Source organism: Rhea pennata, chromosome 33, assembly GCF_028389875.1.
Source record: "Rhea pennata isolate bPtePen1 chromosome 33, bPtePen1.pri, whole genome shotgun sequence".
NCBI lineage: Eukaryota > Metazoa > Chordata > Aves > Rheiformes > Rheidae > Rhea > Rhea pennata.
The window spans coordinates 580,460-601,476 of NC_084695.1; the positions used below are offsets into that span (position 1 = coordinate 580,460).

General features: G+C 53.3%; 2 protein-coding genes and 1 long non-coding RNA gene across 13 annotated transcripts in view; 2 read left to right on the top strand and 1 right to left on the bottom strand.

Moving 5' to 3' along the window:
* Positions 1 to 47: 47 nt before the first annotated feature.
* Positions 48 to 1,396, top strand: TIMM29 (translocase of inner mitochondrial membrane 29). The gene is made up of 2 exons (XM_062598467.1): positions 48 to 167; positions 649 to 1,396. Exons 1-2 carry the CDS (start codon positions 74 to 76, stop codon positions 1,281 to 1,283), a joined length of 729 nt encoding a protein of 242 aa, XP_062454451.1. The 5' UTR covers positions 48 to 73; the 3' UTR covers positions 1,284 to 1,396.
* On the bottom strand, positions 764 to 6,340 carry LOC134152808 (uncharacterized). The gene is made up of 4 exons (XR_009961075.1): positions 6,167 to 6,340; positions 4,501 to 4,601; positions 3,988 to 4,142; positions 764 to 3,626 (listed from the first exon to the last, which is right to left on the bottom strand). It is a non-coding gene; the product is annotated as an uncharacterized LOC134152808 (long non-coding RNA).
* Positions 6,341 to 7,779: 1,439 nt separating this feature from the next.
* Positions 7,780 to 21,017, top strand: part of SMARCA4 (SWI/SNF related, matrix associated, actin dependent regulator of chromatin, subfamily a, member 4) — a 35,752-nt gene continuing 22,514 nt past the window's right edge. For 10 of the 11 annotated variants that reach the window (XM_062598506.1, XM_062598508.1, XM_062598510.1 and 7 more), the window contains exons 1-6: positions 7,780 to 7,881; positions 12,722 to 12,817; positions 17,935 to 18,184; positions 19,046 to 19,178; positions 19,783 to 20,181; positions 20,776 to 20,874. In XM_062598506.1, the coding sequence (XP_062454490.1) occupies positions 17,963 to 18,184; positions 19,046 to 19,178; positions 19,783 to 20,181; positions 20,776 to 20,874 (853 nt within the window). In that variant the 5' untranslated portion in view covers positions 7,780 to 7,881; positions 12,722 to 12,817; positions 17,935 to 17,962. Of the gene's footprint in view, positions 7,882 to 12,721; positions 12,818 to 16,199; positions 18,185 to 19,045; positions 19,179 to 19,782; positions 20,182 to 20,775; positions 20,875 to 21,017 lie in introns of those variants that run through there. The other variant, XM_062598507.1, reaches the window with a different exon arrangement.

Sequence of the window (21,017 nt, forward strand, 5' to 3'; positions counted from 1 at the left end):
CGCCGCGATGGTTCCGCCCGGTCCGGCCCTGTGCCCGGCCCGGCCGGAGACACTTCCGGCGCCTCCCGCGGCCATGGCGGCGCCGGGGAAGGCAGCGGCGGCGGCGGCCGCCGCGTCGCCCGGCGGCAGCGGCGGCATCTGGGGGCGGATCGTGGGGAGCCGCGCCGGTGAGGGACGGCGGGGCCACGGGGGAACGGAGAGCGGGGGGGTCCCGGACGCCTGGGCCCGCGGGAGGGGATGAGGGGATTGGGGAGGGGGGTCCCGGGCGGCTGGGTCTGAGGGGGACATGGGGGGGGGGGGGATCCCGGACGCCTGGGTCCGCGGGAGGGGATGAGGGGACTGGGGGAGGGGGTCCCGGACGCCTGGGCCCGCAGGAGCGGATTGGGGGGGGCGGGTCCCGGATGGCCGGGCCCGTGGGAGGGGTTTGGGGGGGTCCCGGACGCCTGGGCCCGCGGGAGAGGATTGGGGGGGGGGTCCCGGATGCCTGGGCCCGTGGGAGTGGATGAGGGGATTGGGGGAGTCGCGGATGGCCGGGCCCGTGGGAGGGGATTGGGGGGGTCCCGGATGCCTGGGCCCACGGGAGGGGACTGGGGGGGGGTCGCGGATGGCCAGGCCCGGGGCCAGCCCGCTGACGGGCGCGCGGCGCAGGGCGCTGGTGGCGGGCGCTGCTGCAGGACTACGCGGAGGCGGCGCGGGAGGTGGCCCACGGCGCCCGGCGCCGGCCCGGCCGGGCCGCCGGCTGCCTGGCCCTGGTGGCCGGCGTGGCCGCCTGCGGCGCTGCCGTCCCCGGCGCCGGCACCTTCGAGGCGGCTCTGCTGGAGGCCGCCGGCTCCCTGCTGCTGCTCTCGCCCCGGACCCGCAGCGGCGTCGCCGAGGGGCACGTGCAGCACCTGCTGCGGCTGCGGGACGGCGGGCGGCTGCGCTACCGCGACCTCGTGCTCCTCGCCGTGGTGTACGAGGCGCCGTTCGACGCCCAGGCCGGGCTCTACGCGGCGCGGTGCCGCTACCTGCAGCCCCGCTGGCGCGAGCTCCCGGGCCGCGTCCTCGACGTGGGCTTCTGCGGCCGCTGGTGGGTTCTGCACGCCAAGATGAGGGACTGCGACATCAACGAGGAGGAGTTCAGGTTCCTCCCCGAGCACCTCCGCGCCGTCTCCTTCCACCACCTCCACTCCGAGGCCAACGAGAAGCTCTTCGAGGAGAAGTACAAGCCCGTGGTGCTGACGGAGGAGCAAATCGAGCGAGCGGAGAAAGAGCTGCCGCCGCCGGGCGCCTCGGGCCGGTGACGCGGCGCCGCCGACCGCGGACGCACGGCGGGATGAGGCAGCAGCCAAGTGACGCTCGGGCGGGGAGCGGTCGTGGCTGCGGCACAGCTCAATAAAGGTGGCAGATGCCCCAAGGCGCGCTGTTATCCGTGTGTTAATCCCTTACGGAGGGGGATGTTTTATATCCAGCATCGGGGTACATCCTTGCCGGGGAAACGGTCCGGCGTGGATCTCCCTCTGCTGCCGGCCGCTTGTTTTCATGCCGCTTGCTGGAGCATCTCTAAGGTCCAAAATCTGTGGGAAAGGGCTGCGGTTCCAGGCGTTGAGGCGAGACGGGCTGCACAGCCCCAAAAACTTCCATCTCCGCAGAAAATTCCCGGTGCCCGCACAGGGCTCGCGGGGTGAGGGCTGTCCCACCGTGTCCCCAGCAGCGCAAAAGGGCCTCGGCGCAAACCTCTGCATCTCCGTAAACCTGAATCTGCCCCTGGAGACCTTTTCTATTTGTTATTTTCTGTTATTTTTGAGAAAAGGACCTGGCGCCGTCAGGGTGTTCCGCCCACGGTGCCAGCTCGTCCCCAGGAGACGTCCCCGTTGAGACGCAGGTGATTTTAACAGCGTCGAACTGGAGGCAGCGGCTCCTACCGCTGTTAACTGCGATGGCACCTGCCGTTATCCCGGGGGCGGAAAAAAGAGTGTGGAGAAATTAATTTATCAGAGGCGGCCAGAACCGGGGCAGTTTGCAGGGTTATGCGAAGTTTTTACAGCGTCGTCTTGCTCCCAGGGCTCCAGCTGCCTCGCACCATGGAGGTTCGTGTGGGCTGTTCCCGCGCTCAGATTCAGGGAGAGCCCCCGGTCCCGGGAAATTAATCCAGGTCCCCTGGAAATTCAACGGCAAGTTGGCTCTGTGGTCAGCGGCCCTGGAAACATGTCACGCGGACACGGCCCTGGTTTAATTAACAGCATTGCCAGGAAATGCTAATTATAGCTGGAGCAGGGGCTTGTGCCAAGGAATTACGGTGTTTGGCACTCAATTTGCTGCTTGGCTTAATTATTTCTCGACATCTCTCCCAGCTGATTACGAGCCTTTTAGGAAACGATACTGTAAAACCGGAGCGAACGCCAGGAGGGGCCAGCGCGGTTTCTCCCGCACTTCCCGGAGAGCAGCTGAGTCGGAAAAGCAGCAGCGTGGGAAGCCGCTCCTAGCGGACACGGTCTGCTGCTGCCGGGGATGTCGATGCATAAATCACGTTCGTTTACTTTGGACTCCAGCACTGAAATGCTCCCAGGGACAGTGGTGGCGGGGCCGTCCGGCGGCCACCGGGAGACCTGAGGGATTTTTGAGGGGGGCCGAGCGGGTCCCTCTCAGGAACACAGTCCCTGGGAGCTCACCCGCGTCTCAAACGCACCGTCATATTTTTCGGTCAGAAAAATCTCAAGCCGCCGCTTGGTGCTGCTGGAAAATGCAAGAAAATCGTGTCGCTGCCCTTCCCTGCTGGCGGCAGCGACCCTCCACGGCTGCTGGGATGCCCGACAACAGCTTTTCCCACAAACTTTGCCCTGATGGTTGTGCTTCCTCTTCCACGGCTTGTCTCACCAGCATCCTCTCCCATGGCAGGGCTGGGAGGTCAGGGATTTATCCCATGTTTTCCCTTCCCTGGGTTCTCTGCACTGACCCTGTGCCCTTGCTGCCTGGGAACTCCTTTCTTTTGAGGCTGAACGCTTGAAAAATGTGAATCTGAGAAGCTGGGAGCGTTTATGATTCATGAAAACGCAGTTGCTCCTCCCTCTGCTTTGACAGGCCCTTTTTTGACCCCATTTCCTCATTTTCCATCTGTGGCCTTAGAAAGGGAACAAGATTCCTGAGCTCTGGAGCGCAAGGTCCAGTTACAGCTGGCTTCGGGTCGGTGCCGGCTCAGTCCCAAGTGCTGGGTGATGCCGATGGTCTCCTTCCGTGTCAAGTGACTCCCTTCCAAAATATCCATAGTCTGGCAAGTTATGTCTTAAAACAGTGTCAGTCTGGCCCTTGATTTGGCATTTTTTCAAGGAACGGCACACCAGGTGCACATCAGGACTAAATTTTTGTTTCATATGTTTGCTTTTCCACAAACTTTGGTCTCTCTGTCTGGCACCGGGGGCTCAGAAATGGCTTTAGTCTTAAAAAGCAGAAAAAAAATCTTTCAAAAATTGCCAGCTCCAATGTTGTCTTATCTCTTCTGGCGTTTGGAAGTGCCTGCGATGCAGCCGAGACGTCGAATGTGGAGATGCAGCAGCTGTGTCTGGCTCCAGAGGTGTTTCTGAGCACGGTGTCACAGGGGGATGTTTTTAATAGCACGTTCCCCAGTCGGAACAATCACAATCTGCCTCCTAAATAATAATAATAATAATAATAATAGTAATAATAATAATAATAAGCATTTACAGCTCTTCCCCATCTTGCAAACCATTAATTCTTCTGCACGGTCCCTAATTTTGTGTTATTCTTGGCATGAAAATGGCAGAATTAAAGGTGGGCTAAGCCCGCATTGTCCTTCAGGTGCACTAAGATCTCTGCTTTAAGTAATTTAATATAATGTGAGCTCCCTCACTTCAAGCAAAGCCGGGCTGATGTTGTTCTTTTGCCTAGTTCCCACAGGGAAACACACTGAACATTTGGCCTCAATAACTTCCCGCGGTTGATTACCCGCAGCACAGAAATCGGTATTTCCTTCCCTCGTCTGGCACCGACCTGCGGCCTCTGCTGCCTCATCACGCTGGTTTAATGCTGCCGTCGCGTTTCCTCCAGGGACATGGCTTGCACGGAAGGGCACATTTCAGGTTTCACTTCAAAACAGTGGCAAAATTCATCCTGCCTTAGGGGTCAGGGTGTCATGATCTCCAAACCTGAAAGGTCACAAGCGCCCTTAAAAAGAGATGCAAAATCTTTAATGACCTGAGCCAGCTACCAATTTTTAATGTGTCTGTTCAAAACAGAGTATTTGCTCAACAAGAAACACCCTGAGAATAAGGCTGGTATCATGTAACAGGAAGTCTGAACGTAGGGAAAATAGCCTGGAAACTGGATCGATAGTCAACGCCCGAATGCCACGCATGGCTCATCAAGCCACATTTACATATTCTTGCTCGTTCTTTCCTACTGCTGCTGGCAACAACCTGGATTCTGGATATTTTTTTTCCCTCCATGCTGCTGGTAACTAGGAGTTTGAGCGTGGCAAATCACTTCCTCATTGCCTCTACTTACCCATCTGTAAAATGTAGCCTGCCAGTCGCCAAAGTGTGGAACCACCACGCTGTCCGTCCGTCCGTCCTCCTTGCCGCGATCTGTTAGTGTTCAAACGACACCTGGGCCGCAAAAGAAAGAAAATACAGAGAAGAAAATAATAATAATAAAAAAAGATTGGCGATAAACACATTAGGCTGGCTATTGCTCCACATCGGTTTTGTGCCAGCAGCGGTTCTTTAGCACCGGTGACTAATAAGCTTCAAGACAGTGGAGAAAATGCAGATCTTCCATATTGGAGGCAGCAGCTCTGCTTGATTTATGCTCCTTTAATAAGGGCAAGATTTACAGATTCCCTGCCACCACCTTTTTTTTTTAATCAAGCAAACACTTAAGTTCTCTTTATGAAACAGGAGAGCAGTTTTTATTGTGAGGCAGCAGAAATCAATGGTCTCCCTTGCTGCGGTGCAAATTAATTTTTGGAGCAAAGAGGAAGGCTTGTGAAGCATTCTGAGCACGGTTCTCAGCAAAGTTCAATTAATGACATGCATGTTTAATTGGAGTCTAGTGTCAGGGCTTTTCAAGAAATCATCTGGGAGAAGGAAAGACCTGAGTAACTCAACAACCCATACAGCTCTAAAACTCAACCTTTAATATTTACGCTGGCTGAGCTGACTGAGATTATACACTTCTGTCAGATTGGGCTGTGAAACAGGCTTTTAAACTAGCTGGCACAAAAAAAGAGAAAAAAAAAAACAGCTAACATCACCTCATATTTGCACACACACTATTTTGTAGTATACAGAAACATCAGGACATACAGAAATGCCAGAAAAAGAGAAGCAGCTGGAGGGATGTGTCCCGAAACTGCCCTCTTCGAGTGAGTCACGCATATGCACTTCAGCTGTTTTCTCCCGAAAAGTGAGTTTCTTTTTCCAGCTCTCTGTGCCCTTTTCTCTCCCTGCCTATTCCTGTCACTGCTGTGCTTATCCTCTCCCTCCTCTCCTGCTCAGTCTTCCTCATTGTGATCGCTCAAAAAAAAAAAAAAAAGAGTAGGGAATGGCAGGAAAAAAGTGCTTTCTGCTCATCCAGAGAAGCACATTTGGCCGCAGCACTAGCCAGGGTGCTGCACGCTTCGCTCACGACCGTGAATCCCTTCCTCCTCCTCACCATCCCCTGGTCCCTGACTGCTGCCTCATGCCAGTGTAGCACGAGCAGCTGAGGCTGCAAAAACCGCACACCCGAACAAGCAGGCGGCGATCTTTGCACGCAACAGACGCGAGGAAAGTCCCTTCAAGACTCTCAGCACAATGTTCTGGCTTCGGAAGAGCTCCGATTTGAGGGGATCATGCAGCAGCACCTCCTGAAAAATACAGGATTATACCCGACACCTCAAAAAGGTGGGCTCCGACTTTGCCACTTGGGGTTAGGACTTAAAGGATGTCTGCTCCAAAGTGCTTTTTCGAGAAGGGCCCTGTCCTGGCCTGTTGTACCTTCCTGATTTGCTTGATTTCAGTCCTCAGGACTCAGTTTCCATCTTTTGTGCGGCATTTTTTCCATGCTGCCGAAACAGGTGGTGTTTCCTCCCATGTGTCTTTCATCTGCCTCACAGAGGAGCCGGCACTGCTTAATTAGCATATGTTTAGTGAGCTTAGATGCCTGGAAGAAAAGGCAGAGCTTTATTTACCTGCACAACTACTGTCCTCTTGGGGCTGTTGGCGTGGCCAGGCCGGATCTGGCCCCAGCCACAGGACTCCTGCTGTTCCTCCTCCTCCATCCCACAGGAGACCTCATCCTGCAGCATGTCCTGCTCCCAGTGGGCACCCACCCGCGAGGGCCAGCCTTGGTTCACACCCGCCTTCTCCCCACGTACTCCCTGCTCCAAACCCACCGTCTCCCCACACGGCCCCTGCTCCCAGCCTTCTCTTGGGCCTTGCCCTCTCCCAGTCCCTTCCCCTCACAGACCCCCACCTCAGAGCCCTCTTCCCCACAGACTCCTACCTCAGACCCCCTTCCCTCATGGATCCCCTTCCCCACAGACCTCCCCTTCACTCACAGATCCCTTCCTCTGGCTCCTACCCCCTCACGGACCCCCTTCCCTCATGGATCCCGTTCCCTCACAGACCCCTTCCTCTGGCTCCTACCCCCTCATGGATCCCCTTCCCTCATGGATCCCCTTCCCCGCAGACCTCCCCTTCACTCACAGACCCCTTCCTCTGGCTCCTACCCCCTCATGGATCCCCTTCCCCACAGACCTCCCCTTCCTCTGGCTCCTACCCCCTCATGGATCCCCTTCCCTCATGGATCCCCTTCCCCACAGACCTCCCCTTCACTCACACACCTCTTCCTCCGGCTCCTACCCCCTCATGGATCCCCTTCCCCACAGACCTCCCCTTCACTCACACACCCCTTCCTCTGGCTCCTACCCCCTCATGGATTCCCTTCCCTCATGGATCCCCTTCCCCACAGACCTCCCCTTCCCTCACAGACCCCTTCCTCTGGCTCCTACCCCCTCATGGATCCCCTTCCCTCATGGATCCCCTTCCCCGCAGACCTCCCCTTCCCTCACAGACCCCTTCCTCTGGCTCCTACCCCCTCACGGACCCCACCTCAGGGCCCCCTTTCCCTCACTGACCCCCTTCCCTCAGGGACCCCCCCCACTTCGCCGCAGTGGCGCGGCCAGTGCGCATGCGCGGCGCTGGGGGAGCCGTTGGCGCCGTCAGCGCCGAGCGGTCGGCACGCGCCTCGCTCCGCACCCCCACCCCCACCCCCACCTCCCTCGGGCCACGCCCCCGGCTCTCCCCCCGCCATCCCATTGGCTGCGGCGGGGATGGAGCCAGCGCCAGGGTAGATTGCGCGGCGCCGATTGGCCGCGGCGCGCGCGGGCGCGCGTGACAGGGAAGCGGGGGAGGGACGGTGGGGGGGAGTACTGAAAAGCCTGCGGGAGTCTCCCATTGGCTGCCGCGTGGAGAGCTGGTGGGCGGGCCTTCCCCCACAACCCCCCCCGCCGGCTGGGCTCCGCCTCCGCCCATTGGCCGCGGAGCGTGCCTGCTGCACCCTTCCACCAATAGGAGGCGCTGCGCCGGGGAAGGGAGAAGGGGGGCGGGTTGCCCACGCTCCCATTGGTCTTCCGCAAGGACGGAGGCGGGCCGGCGGGCAGCACGCGCCCCGCTCTCCGCTGCGCTCATTGGCTGCGCTCGCTGAGGGAGCGGTGCGCACGCGCGCTGCCTTGCCTCGCGCGGGGGCGCGCGGAGGCGGCGGCGGCGCGGGCGCGCGCGCGGCTTCCCTCCGCCTCACGGACGGTAGCGGCGGCTCCTTTGTTCCGCCCCGCGCCGCGGGCTCGCCCGCCCCGCGCCCCGCCGGCGATGGGCGCTGCCAGCGGCTCCTCCGGCGACGAGCGCGGTAAGGGCCGCCGGCGGGGGCCTGTCACGGCGCCCGCGGTGAATAGGACCGGCGCGGGGGGGGGGGGGGTCGTGCTACGGCGGCCCCGGAGGGTCACGCGAGCTCGGCGTCGCGCCGCTGCCCATTGTTCGGGGCCGGGGGGCGGCAGCGGCGCCGGAGCTGGCGCTTCCCCCCCCCCCCCCCGCCCTTCACCGAGCGCTCCCGGTGCCCGCTGCAGCTCGATCATCCCCCGCACCTTCATCATCGTCATCATCGTTCCCCGTCCGTGGGGCCTGTGCAGCCCCGGCGCCCTTTCCACCTGGCATCGCTGCTCCCTCCCGTTCTCAGCGCCCCCCTCCCCCGCCCAGACCCCCCGCCCGGCATCCATCTTTCATCACCCCCCCCCCCAAGCATCTCCCCCCCACACACACCTTCGCCGTCGTTTGGGTGGCCCCTCCCCCAAGCATTCCCCCCCCCTCGTCGTTTGGGTGCCCCCCCCAAGCATTTCCCCCCCCCCATCGTTTCCGTTCCCCCCCCCAAGCATTTTCCCCCATCCCCATCGTTTGGGTCCCCCCCAAGCATGTCCGCCCCCCCCCCCATCCCCAAGCATTTCCCCCCCTCATTTGGGACCCCCTCAAGCATGTCCCCTCATTAGGTTGCCCCCCCCCAAGTACCCCCCCTTTGTTTGGTAGTATCTCCCTGCTCGTTTGTTCCCCTCCCCAAGCGTCCCCCTTCGTTTGGTTTCCTATTCCCCCCCCCCAAGCATCCCCTCGCATTTGGTTGCCCCCCCCCCAAGCATCCCCCCTCTCGTTTGGTTTCCTCCCTACCCTGAAGCATACCGCTTCATTTGATTGCCCCATTAAGCTTGCCCCCCCAAGCATGCCCCCTCATTCAATTGCCCCCCCCCAAGCAACCCCCCTGTTTGGTTTGCCCCCTCCCTATTTGGTTGCCTCCCCAGCATCTCCTTCATTTGATTGTACCCCCCAGCATCCCCCCCTTTGATTGCCCCCCTTTCATCCTCCCTGTTTAGCTGCCCCCTTTTTCATCACTGCTTCCCCCCTGCTCCCCCTTCAGCACCCCCTGCATCCGCACCCTTTCACTGCCCACGCCTGCATCTCCCTGCTCAGCCCCCCCCGTTTTTCCCTTCTGCATTTTCCCTTCCTCTGCCACCTTTCCCATACCCGCCCCCTTTGCCCTCCCCAGCCCTCCTCTTTCTGGCTTCCCCCCCCCCCCCGGTGCCCTCCCCAGACCCCCTCAGGCTCCCCCCTCTTGCAGCCCCCCTCCCTCAGCTCTCCCCCTCAGTCTCCCTCCCGCAGCTCCCCCCCACACACACACACCCCGCATCATCCCTGCAGCAGGGCCAGCGGGGGTGGGCTCAGCCCCCTGCCCGCCCCTATCACCCAGGGCAGGCAGAGGGGGATGTCAGGGGCGCTGCAGTGCTGCCCCCACCCCAGTCCTCTGGGATCCATCCCCGCTCCGGGTGTCTCCCCTTCGGGGTCCTCCTCTCCCCATCGCCCTTCGCTCTGCTGCCCTTCTCCCGCCCCCTCCCGCGGGATCCAGCACTCTTCTCCCATCCCCGTCGGCCCCTTCCCGGCTGCTGTCGCTCCATCCTGCCCTAGCTGCCTTTTGTGCCTCCGTCCCCGCGCCGCTCGGGGGCTCGGGATCCGCTCCTCGTTTCCGAAATACCCGCATCGGCGTCTCTCCGTCCGCGCGCCCGGCCCCCCACCGCCGTGGCAGTGGATACAGAGGGCTTTTCCCAGCGCTCGGGGGCGGCCCCCCCACTTCTTGCTGGCAAAAAGCCCCCCGCCCGAGGCGCGGGGCGCGCAGCGCGTCTCAATGCGGTTGCAGCCCCGCCGGAAGGAGGGGGGACGGGGGCCCGCGCTCTGCATCACGCAGACCCGGGGGGCCCGGCCCCATGCTCTGGCGTCTGCTGGGGTTTTTTTTTTTTGGGGGGGGTCGTCTCCCCGTTGCTGGGTGCGCGGCCTTTGGCTGCGTCTTTTGTTTCGAGTCGGCGTCTTTCTCCCGGGCTCTAAGGCTGGCGCGTGATGACCGTTCCCCTGCGTGTCTCGGTGACAGAGACGTGTGTGTGGGGCGGGGGTCCTGGGGGGGTGGATCTGGTGCCCATTCACAAGCCGAGGCTCTTTTTAGCACGACGATCGCCAAATGTTCCATTTTTCAGACACTGCGGGGTTTTGGCATGTTTAAAAGCTTCACGCAACTGCACTAAAACGTTTCAGGCCTTTGACTGTCAATACCTAGTCCTGGGTACTTCTCGTTATAAATATGTTCCCAATCCCATTTTTGAAAAGAAATGCATCATAAATGTCTGCACTGTTCTGGTCCAAAGCGTTTAAACCTCTTGAGATTAAGTGTAGCATTTTTGTGCTCCAGGAAACATGATTTTTAGTGTGTGCTCCTCAGAGATGCGCAGAAGTGACAGAGGTTTTGCATGGGCTAGGAGTTCTTCAGCTGTTCTTTTTTTCTTTTTTTTTCCCCCTGATTGGTGGGCACCGAGCGTGCCTGGCATTTGCTCCGGTTCCTCAGTGAGGAAATGGTGCGCAGCGTGCTCAGATCAGAGCAGGCTCTGCCAATCTGTTTGCCATTGAAATGGGAAAGAGATGGGCAAGTTAGCTGGGAGAATCTGTTAATTTTCTGCGTTAAAATAATTTGTATTTTCCTCCTTCAAAGATCGGAATCTGAAGAGAAGCAGCAGTGGGGATATAATTAAAGGATTTGTGCAGCTGTTTTTTAAAATTCATGAGTTGCATTAAGATCCTCTAAGAAATGAGTGCCTTTTAAGTGTCTTGTGGCATATATGATTACCTCTCTACACAGGTTGAGTTTTCAGTATTGTCAAATGTGCATATTGCAATACCGGAGTTTAAAAAATATCATCCCAAATGAGACTTTTGTGGCCTATTGTGGTGTTTACAGATAGGATTTTCACAATATAGGGAAATAACTCAGCCCAATCTGTAGGTATCTTTGGGAATCCCGTCATGCGTGGAAGGTGATATTGACACTGTTAAGAGGAAAATGTCTCTCTCTTTTTGTGTTTTAATGAATTTAAATTGTTCTCAAGGGTTTAAAACCTTCCCAAGTTTTCTGATTAAAATTTCTGTTAACCTTTTCCCTCTATACAAGGAAATTCTCATAAAACTACTTTAAATGCTGAGAGATGCTTTAGTGGATAACTGTAGACTGCAAACACTGGGTTTGGTTTAACAAAATAAAGAGATTGTGTTTTCAAGGAAGCAATTTTTCTTTCCAACTGGATGATCACAGTTGGCTATTTTGGTGGTGTACTTTACAAAAAAGCACTGAAAAGCCTTGTAAATAGGAAAAATAAGCAAACCCACCCATGACAAACAATTAAAAATTAAGGAAAGCTTTTTTTCCTTCTGTAATTGAGGGCTTAGTAACAGTTCCCAGCCTCTGATCTATTTTTTAAATCAAATTATGGTTGTGAAAACACATAAGATGCATTTGGAAAAAGCAGAAGCGTGTGAAATTTCTGTTGCCTTGACAAACACAAAGGTTATTAATTTTAATTCTTACACAGGCAGCGAGTCTTATGTATTTACAGCGCCATAGTGGCAGACATCTGGGTTGAGATCAGGCTGATACTGTGCCTGTGTGGACACAGGACGTGCTCTCATCCTTCTCCATCTCAAAAAAAAACCCTCACGCATCTCCTGGGAGCGGCAGAGGGGAGGGAGACGAGCGCACGGTTTGATTGGAACGCTTTGGCTTTGCAATCGCGCAGGCAAACGTCAAGCATCCCCAGCTGCGTTTCCCCGTTGCTCGTGCTGCCGCGGTTCGGGGCGAGCCGCCGTCGCAGCGAGGGAACGCTCATCTCCGCTCATCCGGCGCGTCCTTCGCGTGCTCCTTCCCGAGGAGCAGCCGGCGGCCTCGCGGCACGTGCTCGCGGTGGCCGTTGGCAGCCGGCCGAGGAGGCTGGCGCCGGTCGGGCTCCCCGGGCGAGCGGCGGCCACGCGGCAGGAAATTGGCTGCGGAGGTTAGTATCTTTGGGGCAAATTACGGAAGGAAAAGGCTGGAAGTGGAAACCGCAGCTCCTCTGACCATTGAGCTCAGCCTTTTCCTCTCCGTTCCACGAGAAGGAGCTTAGGTGGAATAATTTCTTTCCAGCGAGGCAGAGTGGGAATTAGACCTCTTCCTCTGTCGCATCGCTGTCCATCCGTGGTGGAGGGACGTGCTGCCTTCTGGTCTCCCTCTCTGCTTACGAGGTTTTGTCTTAAGTGGTTAACGTGCCTTAAATACAACAGCCCTGTCAGTACTGGATTGCTGCAGGGCTTGAAAACCAAACTGCGTTTGGAGATGGGACCAGGGAAGGGAGAGTAATTGCAGTGTCTTGTGCGTCTTGCTCCATTCTTTTAATGTTATTTGTAATGTGGGGATTCCCAGGGAGTTCAGCTCTGAACCCCGCTGTGTAAGGTGCCGAACGAGTACGGAACGAAAGGCTGGTCTCTCCTCAGTGGGTTTATAATCTAAGATGAGAAGTGGAATGGGCAGACAAGGCGGGAGCTGCGTTCCCAGCTCCAGCACCTTTGTGCGAGGTATTAACCTGCCTGTAAGTAAATTTCCAAAACACCATAGCATTGGTGGTTACCATTCAGAATTTGTTTGTACCTTTAGTAGGTGACGAGTTTACGTGCTGTTACTACTTGCTCACCCACCTGCGCATCTGATCCTCTTCAGAGGGTCAGCAAAATGCTCTGGTCCTTGCAGTGGGACCCTGAGTGGGATGGGATGCCCCCGTTGTTTTTAGTCCACCACACCAGTAGAAATATGGGTTGAATAAAGGGAACTTATTTACTAATTGTCATTTTTCTCTCTGCAGCACTACATTAAAAATTTGTAATCCTGAGACCTCAACTGCCCCTCATCGCCACGCTGTCACTGTGCTGTGAGATATTGGAGACCTCAATGTCAATAGGTATGTTCCAGATTGCTAGGTTCCTTGTTTCATCATCTCTGTACCAGGAAGAATACTTGATGCTGCCTAAGCTACGTTTTATGGCACTGATCAGAAATGTCCACCTAGGTGACATTAGGAAGTCAAATATCTCTTAATTCTAGCCATTAGAAATAAGTAAAAAATCCATATTACCACAATGAACAGATAATGTTTGCATTGGCCCAATCCTGATTCTTCAGTGACACCAGCTGGGTGGCACCTGAGAAGGACAAACCTGCAGTTTGGTTCCAGTAAGCATGCTCAATTTGTAATGAAAGAGTACTTCAAAATTCTGTAATGTTCCTTGAAGTACAGTATTTATTTTAGTTTTGTTCTCAAAACAGTAGTTTGTCCTTGAAAGTGTTTGAAACCCTAGTTTGTGCAGCTGGAATATCGTGTTATCTATTAACAGCTAGAGGATGTAATACATAACCTGTGACAGTAAAAATACACCCCTAAATAAATCTCCTTTGCCGTTTGTGAGTTGCAGTTTTGTAGGTCAGCAGCTGCAAGCCACGCGGCTCCTGCTTGGATAGGGCTCAGTTCTCTGTAGGTAAGTGGGTAGTGTCCTTCTGTTCTTGTCAGAATAAATTGTTAAATACTCTTCATTCATTAACTCTAAAGAGAGGAGAAGGAAACAGCTTTTGTATGGTGGTTGTTGTTGCCTTTTTTTTTTTTTTTTTTCTTCCCCTGAAAGTGGGGAAAAAAGGGCTCTGAAGGGCTGGAAGGACATGTGACTAGAAAGAAATTAGCTTAGATACAAAGAAGTTAGCTTGGATGTAAATACCTGGGTTCTGTCTTAAGACAAACTCATAACAAATTGTAACTTTCTGGCTTTCTGTGAGCAGGCTTGCTGCTCAACCCAAGTCACTTAACTCTGAAAATATGAAACTGAAACTGTAAAAGAGAAGTTTCACAGTAACTGGTTATTGGCAGGACTGTAGCTGAGGTAGAAATAGGCAGCTGCAAGCACTGTGTCATCTTTTAACTGCAAAAATGAGTGAAAATGGATGCAACTGGTAAAACACAGTTTTTCTGTTCCAGTGACTTGACTTTTTATGCAGATGTGTAAGCCCTGAAATATTCAGCTGGAATCCAGACTTAAAATACTATTACTGTTCCCACTCTAAGAGAGATAGCAATCAGAGGATTCAAGAAATGTCCTCAGTGACATGATTATTTAACATTACTCTTCTTTTCAGTTGGGAAATGCTGAGCCTGAAGAGCCTTTTTTTTTTTTTTTTTAAGGTAAGCAACATGTCTGCATTCTTTGACAGCTCTCCTACAAGACACCCATAGAACAGAAATGGGTGTACAGCTTTTTTTAAAAACACTGAATAGATGTTTTAATAGATTAAGGCTGGTGCAGAAGGAGAACCTTGCCGGGAAGCAAAGTGCCTGGTTTACCCATCATTTCTGTTCTACAGATTCACATGTGAGAACATTTTCTGCCTAGCTGAAATACAAACTGCGTGAACATAGGACAGTCACATTGGGTGGCACTGACTGTCTCGTGTGCTTATCTATAGTCCTGGTAAGTTTGCCCCCACTGATGACTGTGCCTGAACACATTGCTTTTCATGTTGGGAATCGCTACAGTTTTTCTCAAGTCTGTCTTTAAGACAGAAACATCCGGCACAAAATTTGGAGGCAGCTTCCCGTGTTATTTTCTACAGCTCCTTAAAATTAGGAGATCTGTTCTCTTGGAATTGTTACGGTGCCAGACAGGCTTGAGGGCTTCCTAGCAGGATCAGTGGAAAGTGAAGGGATTAGACATGCTTTCATTCTGCGTTCGAACAGATACTCCACCCTTCTGAGTGGAAACATCATAGTGCATGAATTCTCCTTTCTCATGAACATGTATTAATACAAGGATTCATTTAGTCTATAAGACATGTTGTTTTTTTTTCCCCATCACTTTGTATTTGAGGGAATGCACTACTTCCTCCTATGTGTTTACAAAATACCACATAAGGAAATTATAAATAAACACGCAGGCAACCACAAGCTGCTAGAACAAATCAGAGTGAAATTTCATCCAGCCCAGTGTCCTGACTGATGGAAGATCCAGAAGGATGGCTGCCCCTGAGGCAAAAAACTTGCTACTCTGCACACACTAGATCTCATCCTGAGCTTCAGCTGCTAAAAGGAGCGTAATTAATCGTGATTGTTCAGGATGCACTTGATAGCCAAAACCAATCACCTCTTAATCTTTTCAATTCATGAGGAATGTCCTCAATTTGTGTCATAGTATTTCCATTGGAGATATAAAAAAGGAGGAAATACTAAGGAAGATACTAATGCTGGATCTTAACTGGAGTTGTTGTATTATTACCTAGCCTTTGAAAAGCAGGGCTGTCTGTTCCAGAGGAGGGTATAAAATAGCAGCTTTTCACCGTTCTGTTGGTTCTTTGACCATAAAAGTCAAGCATCAGCCTCATGGTTTCTTTCCTCTAAAGCCTAAGAGCCTAAGATTTCTCCAGAATCGAGCTCTGCGAAGTAAAAGGAAAGAAGGAACTGAGCACCACTCTTGCTGTAAGAGCATGCCTAATACTTTACATTTGAGAGCCTCCTGTGCCAGCCCAGGATGGTATTTAAAGCCCTGAGCACTCCTCCTTGGTACATCGGAGAACAATTTTGTATTCTCTTCCTTCAGTTCCCACTTATGGTGCCTCGTTGCTCTCACAGCTGCAATACGTGTCGGAGCATGAAATCCAGAAATGGATTTGGTTTCCCAGGTGGCAGCTGGTTGTAAACATTTACCTGCTCCAATGTAGCTTGACAGTTCTGAGGGAGCGGATTCGGGCTGGGAGCGTGCGCGGTCTCCCCAGACTCGCTGCTCAGGGATTCTGAAGCTTTGGAATTGATAACACTGCATCCTTGTTTTATATCTGGAGTTTAATTTATATTACCTGCCTCACAACCCAGTGAGTCTCTTTTACGTAATCTGGTTATGGCAGCAAATGGGGATTTTATATCCTGTGGAGGCTGTGGTGCGACTGCATTTTTAAGCAAAAACGCAGTGATGCTACAGATTTTTCTCTGTAACTCATTCTAATGGGGCTCTGAGCAAAGAAGCGTGGCCAAAACTGAATACAATAAGTGTTCTCATGCATTAACTGGGCATTATGTTCACTTTACCATTTGGAATCTTAAAAAATATACATACACGTTTCCACTTTTCACTGTATTTTGAAATAAAAATAATTTCTGTTTCAGCAACCCTAAAATTTCTAAAAGCCTTGCCAGGGCTTTCCAGGGTTTATTCTTAGCTAGTATTTCACTGTTTTACTTTAGCATGCTAAGTGCTATTAAATGTCAATTGTAATTATTTATCAAAACTAGACATACTTCTAGATCAAACCTGATGAAGTGAAAATCTGCCCATTGTGTTCTCTCTTTCAGAAAGACTCCTTTTAAAGGAGGAGGGGGAAAAAAACCCACCTAAAGTCACTAGCCAGCCAGTTAGATCATTTTTTAGTTTGGATTATCCCCTCTCCGTCGTGGAAGTATGGTTTCCTACAGCGAGAATTACATTTTTCCGTCAATGTAGTTGCAGCCGAGGCCTCGCTGCGTGGTGCTGCACCCTGGCGCTGGACGTCCAGCCTCTGAGGCGGGCACGCGCGTCGCCGGGGTTTTCTGGTTCAGGTTTGGGCAGTGTATGCTTGCGATAACAGCGTTTTCCGGTGGGCGTTAGCCATAAACACTGTCCGGAGCGGTGGAGTTGATCCAGTTCCCGGACTGGAGGACGAACCCGACCATCTCCGCGTTTCCAGCTTGTTTGCTGCAACGGCAGATACGTTTCGCAGAAGGGTTGAGGTCGGAAGGGACCTCTGGAGATCAGCTAGTCCAACTGCCCTGCTCCAGCGGAGTCACCTACAGCACATTGCGCAGGATCGCGTCCGGGCAGGTTTGAGTATCTCCAGGGAAGGAGGCTCTATAACCTCCCTGGGCAACCTGTTCCAGTGCTCTGTCACCTTCACAGTAAAGTTTTTCCTCATATTCTGGTGGAGCTTCTTCAAAACCTGAAATGGGAACTATTTTTTTTTTATTAGCTATATTGTGCTAGTGTAGGTCTGTATTAGCTAAAATTAACCAGAAATTCTAGTTTCACCTGAAACACATTACTTGTGGAGGGAGCAGCGTAATAATGACACATTTCCACACACGCAAGCTGCCTGTTTAATTAAATAAGTTTCTGAAAACTATAGTTTAGCCTTTGCATCTCTAATTTAGATGTTCTCAGGTCTGTTTAGAGTTGAGTATATTGGTTTAACCTGAATCTCTGAAATTATCTTTTGATGGAAGCTAAGCAAACATAAGCCAATTTTAAACTGATTCAGTCTCCACACAAAAAATTGCTCCTGGATACCTAGATTGGTGTAAAATTGCATGGTTGGTTAAACTGGAAAAACTTTTAACGTGGCCTGGATAGCAGTGTATTTTCTGCTCGTGATGCAGATAGGCATAGATGCCAGGCGTACTAAGCACTTCCATTGCAGGGAGGATTGATTTGAAAGCGGGTTTCTTGCACGTTAATGTGACAGAGAGGCGGTAGAGTTACTGGCAGTGCTGCTGTTAAGCATACTTAGCATTAACGAGAGGGAATTTTGCATGCCTGCGAGGAGAGGCTCCCTGACGGCGGGATCTGAAAGCCGCCCAAATGTCGTCTTCGCGAAGAGGTGAAAGCTGCGTTGCTTGGGACGTTAAAAACCAGTCGGGACCGCGCCGGGGAGGACGCAGGCTCTGGGCGGCTTTCCTGCCCTTAACCCCGAACAGCCCCTAATCCCTGCAGCAGCCGCTCGATTCCTGTGACTTTTTGTAGTGCTCCGAAATCGTTAACGCGCTCTCGTGCGGGTGTTGCGTTAGCAAGGTGTCCGGCCTCGTCTCCGGGCGCTTCGGTCGTGCGCTAGAGGAGCTGCCCGTGGCCGGTCCGGGGCTCTCCCTTCTCTGCCTTCGCCCCGTGCCCCGTTTCGCTCCCGGGTGGGCGAGCGGGGCGTTTGCTGAGGCCCTCGCCCCTCTTGGAAGGCGTGGAGCGGCTCCGCCGTCTTCGAAGAGCTGCGAGAGCTCGACCTGAGGCAGCTCTCTCGCAACAGGATACTCCCCGGAGCAACTGCTTTGAAGATGTCTACGCCAGATCCTCCGATGGGAGGAACGCCTCGCCCCGGGCCTTCTCCAGGGCCCGGCCCGTCTCCCGGTGCGATGTTGGGCCCCAGTCCGGGACCGTCTCCTGGCTCTGCGCATAGTATGATGGGACCCAGCCCTGGACCGCCTTCAGCAGGACACCCGCTGCCGCCTCAGGGGCCTGGGGGCTACGCTCAGGACAACATGCATCAGATGCACAAGGTAACGTGTGTAGGTAGGAGGAGATTTCTGGTCGGTCAAACTGCAGAAGTAGCTTCTATTTTAATAGGACGAATAAAAACCTCTTAGATTTTGGGGAAAACTTTTGAAGCTTACGATTTCTCTTGCTGAAAGATACAGAAAGCCTGAGAAATTGCATTAGAATTGAATTTATGTGTTTTGATTTCCTCAAATGTCAGTGCTGTCCTTGGTCTCTTAAGCGTGCTGAAAACTTAGATTTCAAGTGCAGGCTGAGAATTTTATATTCTAAATATGGAATAAAGGAATGTGAAACTTCTGACAAAGATATCTCTCCTTGCAAGGGCTCGTTGGGAATTTGGAGTTAAATGAGCAAATAAACAAGCCTTCCTTTCTCTTTTGCTTTTCCACCATCAAAGTGTTTGGACTTTTTAAAAAAAAAAAGTTGTCTGACTAAAATTCCTTTTCCTAAGCAGTTCTCAGAAGTCTTCTGGTTTTTTTGATCATCTCCAGTGTCATAAGCTCAAAGACCTAGAAGAAACAGGAAAATATTTAAGCAATTTCAAGTTTCTTTTAAATGTACCCTTGTGTGGAGTCCTCTCCTCACAACCCGGTTAATGTCGCTTTTTCGTATGGCACACAGTGCTTTGCCTGCAAATAGATTTTCATTTTGAGGACGTTGGTAGCATCTGGATCAGCGTGCTGCAAATGGTGAATTGTTAATGTGTTTGGAGCTCTGCTAACCTACCTACAAACTACATCTCTCAATGCAGCAGCTGCCTGTGTTCTGTTGCATCAGTCTCCGTCCCCAGGAGCTGGTGTAGCCAAATATTTGGTGATCGCTGCTTTTGAGCAGGTTTCAGGGTGTCGCTTTTTCTCTTGCAGCCCATGGATTCCATGCATGAGAAGGGACTAACCGACGATCCTCGTTACAGCCAGATGAAAGGGATGGGGATGAGGCCTGGTGGGCACACAGGAATGGGTCCTCCTCCAAGCCCCATGGATCAACACTCTCAAGGTTTCTTTCTTTAGAGAACCTTCCTTCTTCGGTGGGGTCAGGACTGCAGATCAGTCCGGAGATCCGCAGAGCATCGGTGGCTCTTTGCTTCTCTCGTCCACCGATGCTTTCGTCGGGCGTCTCTCAGGATAGCGCCTGTCGTAAGAGCGAGCGCAGACGAATCTCATGCGAGCTGCAAACTTTGTGGAGGGCCGTCTGCTCCTCTTCACGGCCCGATTTCCTCCCGCGCTGAAGCGGGCCGCTGTGCGGTGCAGCATGGTACGGGGCACGTCAGCCTGTCTGAGCGCCCGGTGCTCGTGCAGCTGGTCAGATCCCACAACCTGTGCTGCCGAGTACTGTGGCTGCCGGTTTGGGTAAAGGACTCACAGCTGCAGTGAGGACGAGCAGTGCTCTCTCTGAGGGCACAGTAAACCTTTATTGATTTTGCTTGCTTTAAATCTTTTAATTTGGGAAGAATTTAGCACTATTTCTTTCCCTGATTATGCAGGCTAGACTGGGGAGGAAGATGTATTCTGTACCTTTTTTTTTCTTGATTAGCCTTCTCATCCATTTTGTTATGAGCAATTTGCAGCCTGCTCCTGTATAACCAGACCTCTCCTTGCAGGTTACCCTTCTCCACTTGGTGGCTCTGAGCATGCATCAAGCCCAGTCCCAGCTAACGGTCCGTCCTCTGGCCCTCAGATGTCCTCTGGTCCTGGAGGCGTCCCATTAGACGGCACGGACCCGCAAGCGTTAGGGCAACAGAATCGGGGTCCGACCCCTTTTAACCAGAACCAGCTGCACCAGTTAAGAGCTCAGATCATGGCCTACAAGATGCTTGCCAGAGGCCAGCCTCTACCCGATCATCTTCAAATGGCAGTGCAGGGAAAAAGACCAATGCCTGGAATGCAGCAGCAAATGCCAACACTACCTCCACCCTCTGTATCTGGGACAGGACCAGTGCAAGGACCAGTGCAAGGGCCTGGACCAGGACCAACACCTCCAAACTATAACAGACCTCATGGTGAGCGCTGCCTGCGTGCTGCGAGCTCTGTGCAGGTGCCGGGTGGGAGTGACACACGGGGTGGATGGATGGAAGGATGCTGTGTCTCATATCAGGCACGCACAGGCTCATTTTCACTGTCTAGCATGGCTTTGGCCCTCGCCACTGCTTTTGCTTTCATCCTCCTTTGAAGCTGTGCTGGTGTTGCCCAGTTTTAGTCTTCTGTTTGTGCATGTTTTAGCCTATCTGATTTGCGGCCATCAGCTTCCTGGGGGCAGGGACTTTGGGCGGGGGGAGGCTGAATCTGGGCTGGCTGGTGTGAAAGGAGCGAGGCGGAGAGACTCCTCCAGGCAATTCAGGATGTAGGTGGGCTGATTCATCCCTCCAGCACTGCCTGTAACCAGCAGCGACAGGCACACCTGGCATTTTATATGCTCCTGAAAAGACCCATGCGCTGGTCACGCTCTGACTATCCATAAGCAGAAGGATAAACTTCGCTCTTGGTAGCTGCATGCAAAGATTAAGCGATTGTAATTTTAATCCTCAAAATATCTTACTGTGTGTTTGTTTTGTTTTTTTCTTTTTCCCTTTCGGCGTTTGTTGGCCCTCCTACAGGTATAGGAGGGCCTAACATGCCCCCTCCTGGACCCTCAGGAGTTCCCCCAGGAATGCCTGGGCAGCCCCCCGGCGGCCCCCCCAAGCCCTGGCCTGAAGGTAAGACCCCGGGCTCGTTTGTAGCAGACCTGCCTGATGTTTCCCCTCTACACAGTGACTCAGAATTAAGAGCCTGTTCTGTGCTGGCACTTAACGAGGTGACACGCTGAAGGAGACAGCCTGCCAGTGATGCTCTGTGCTAC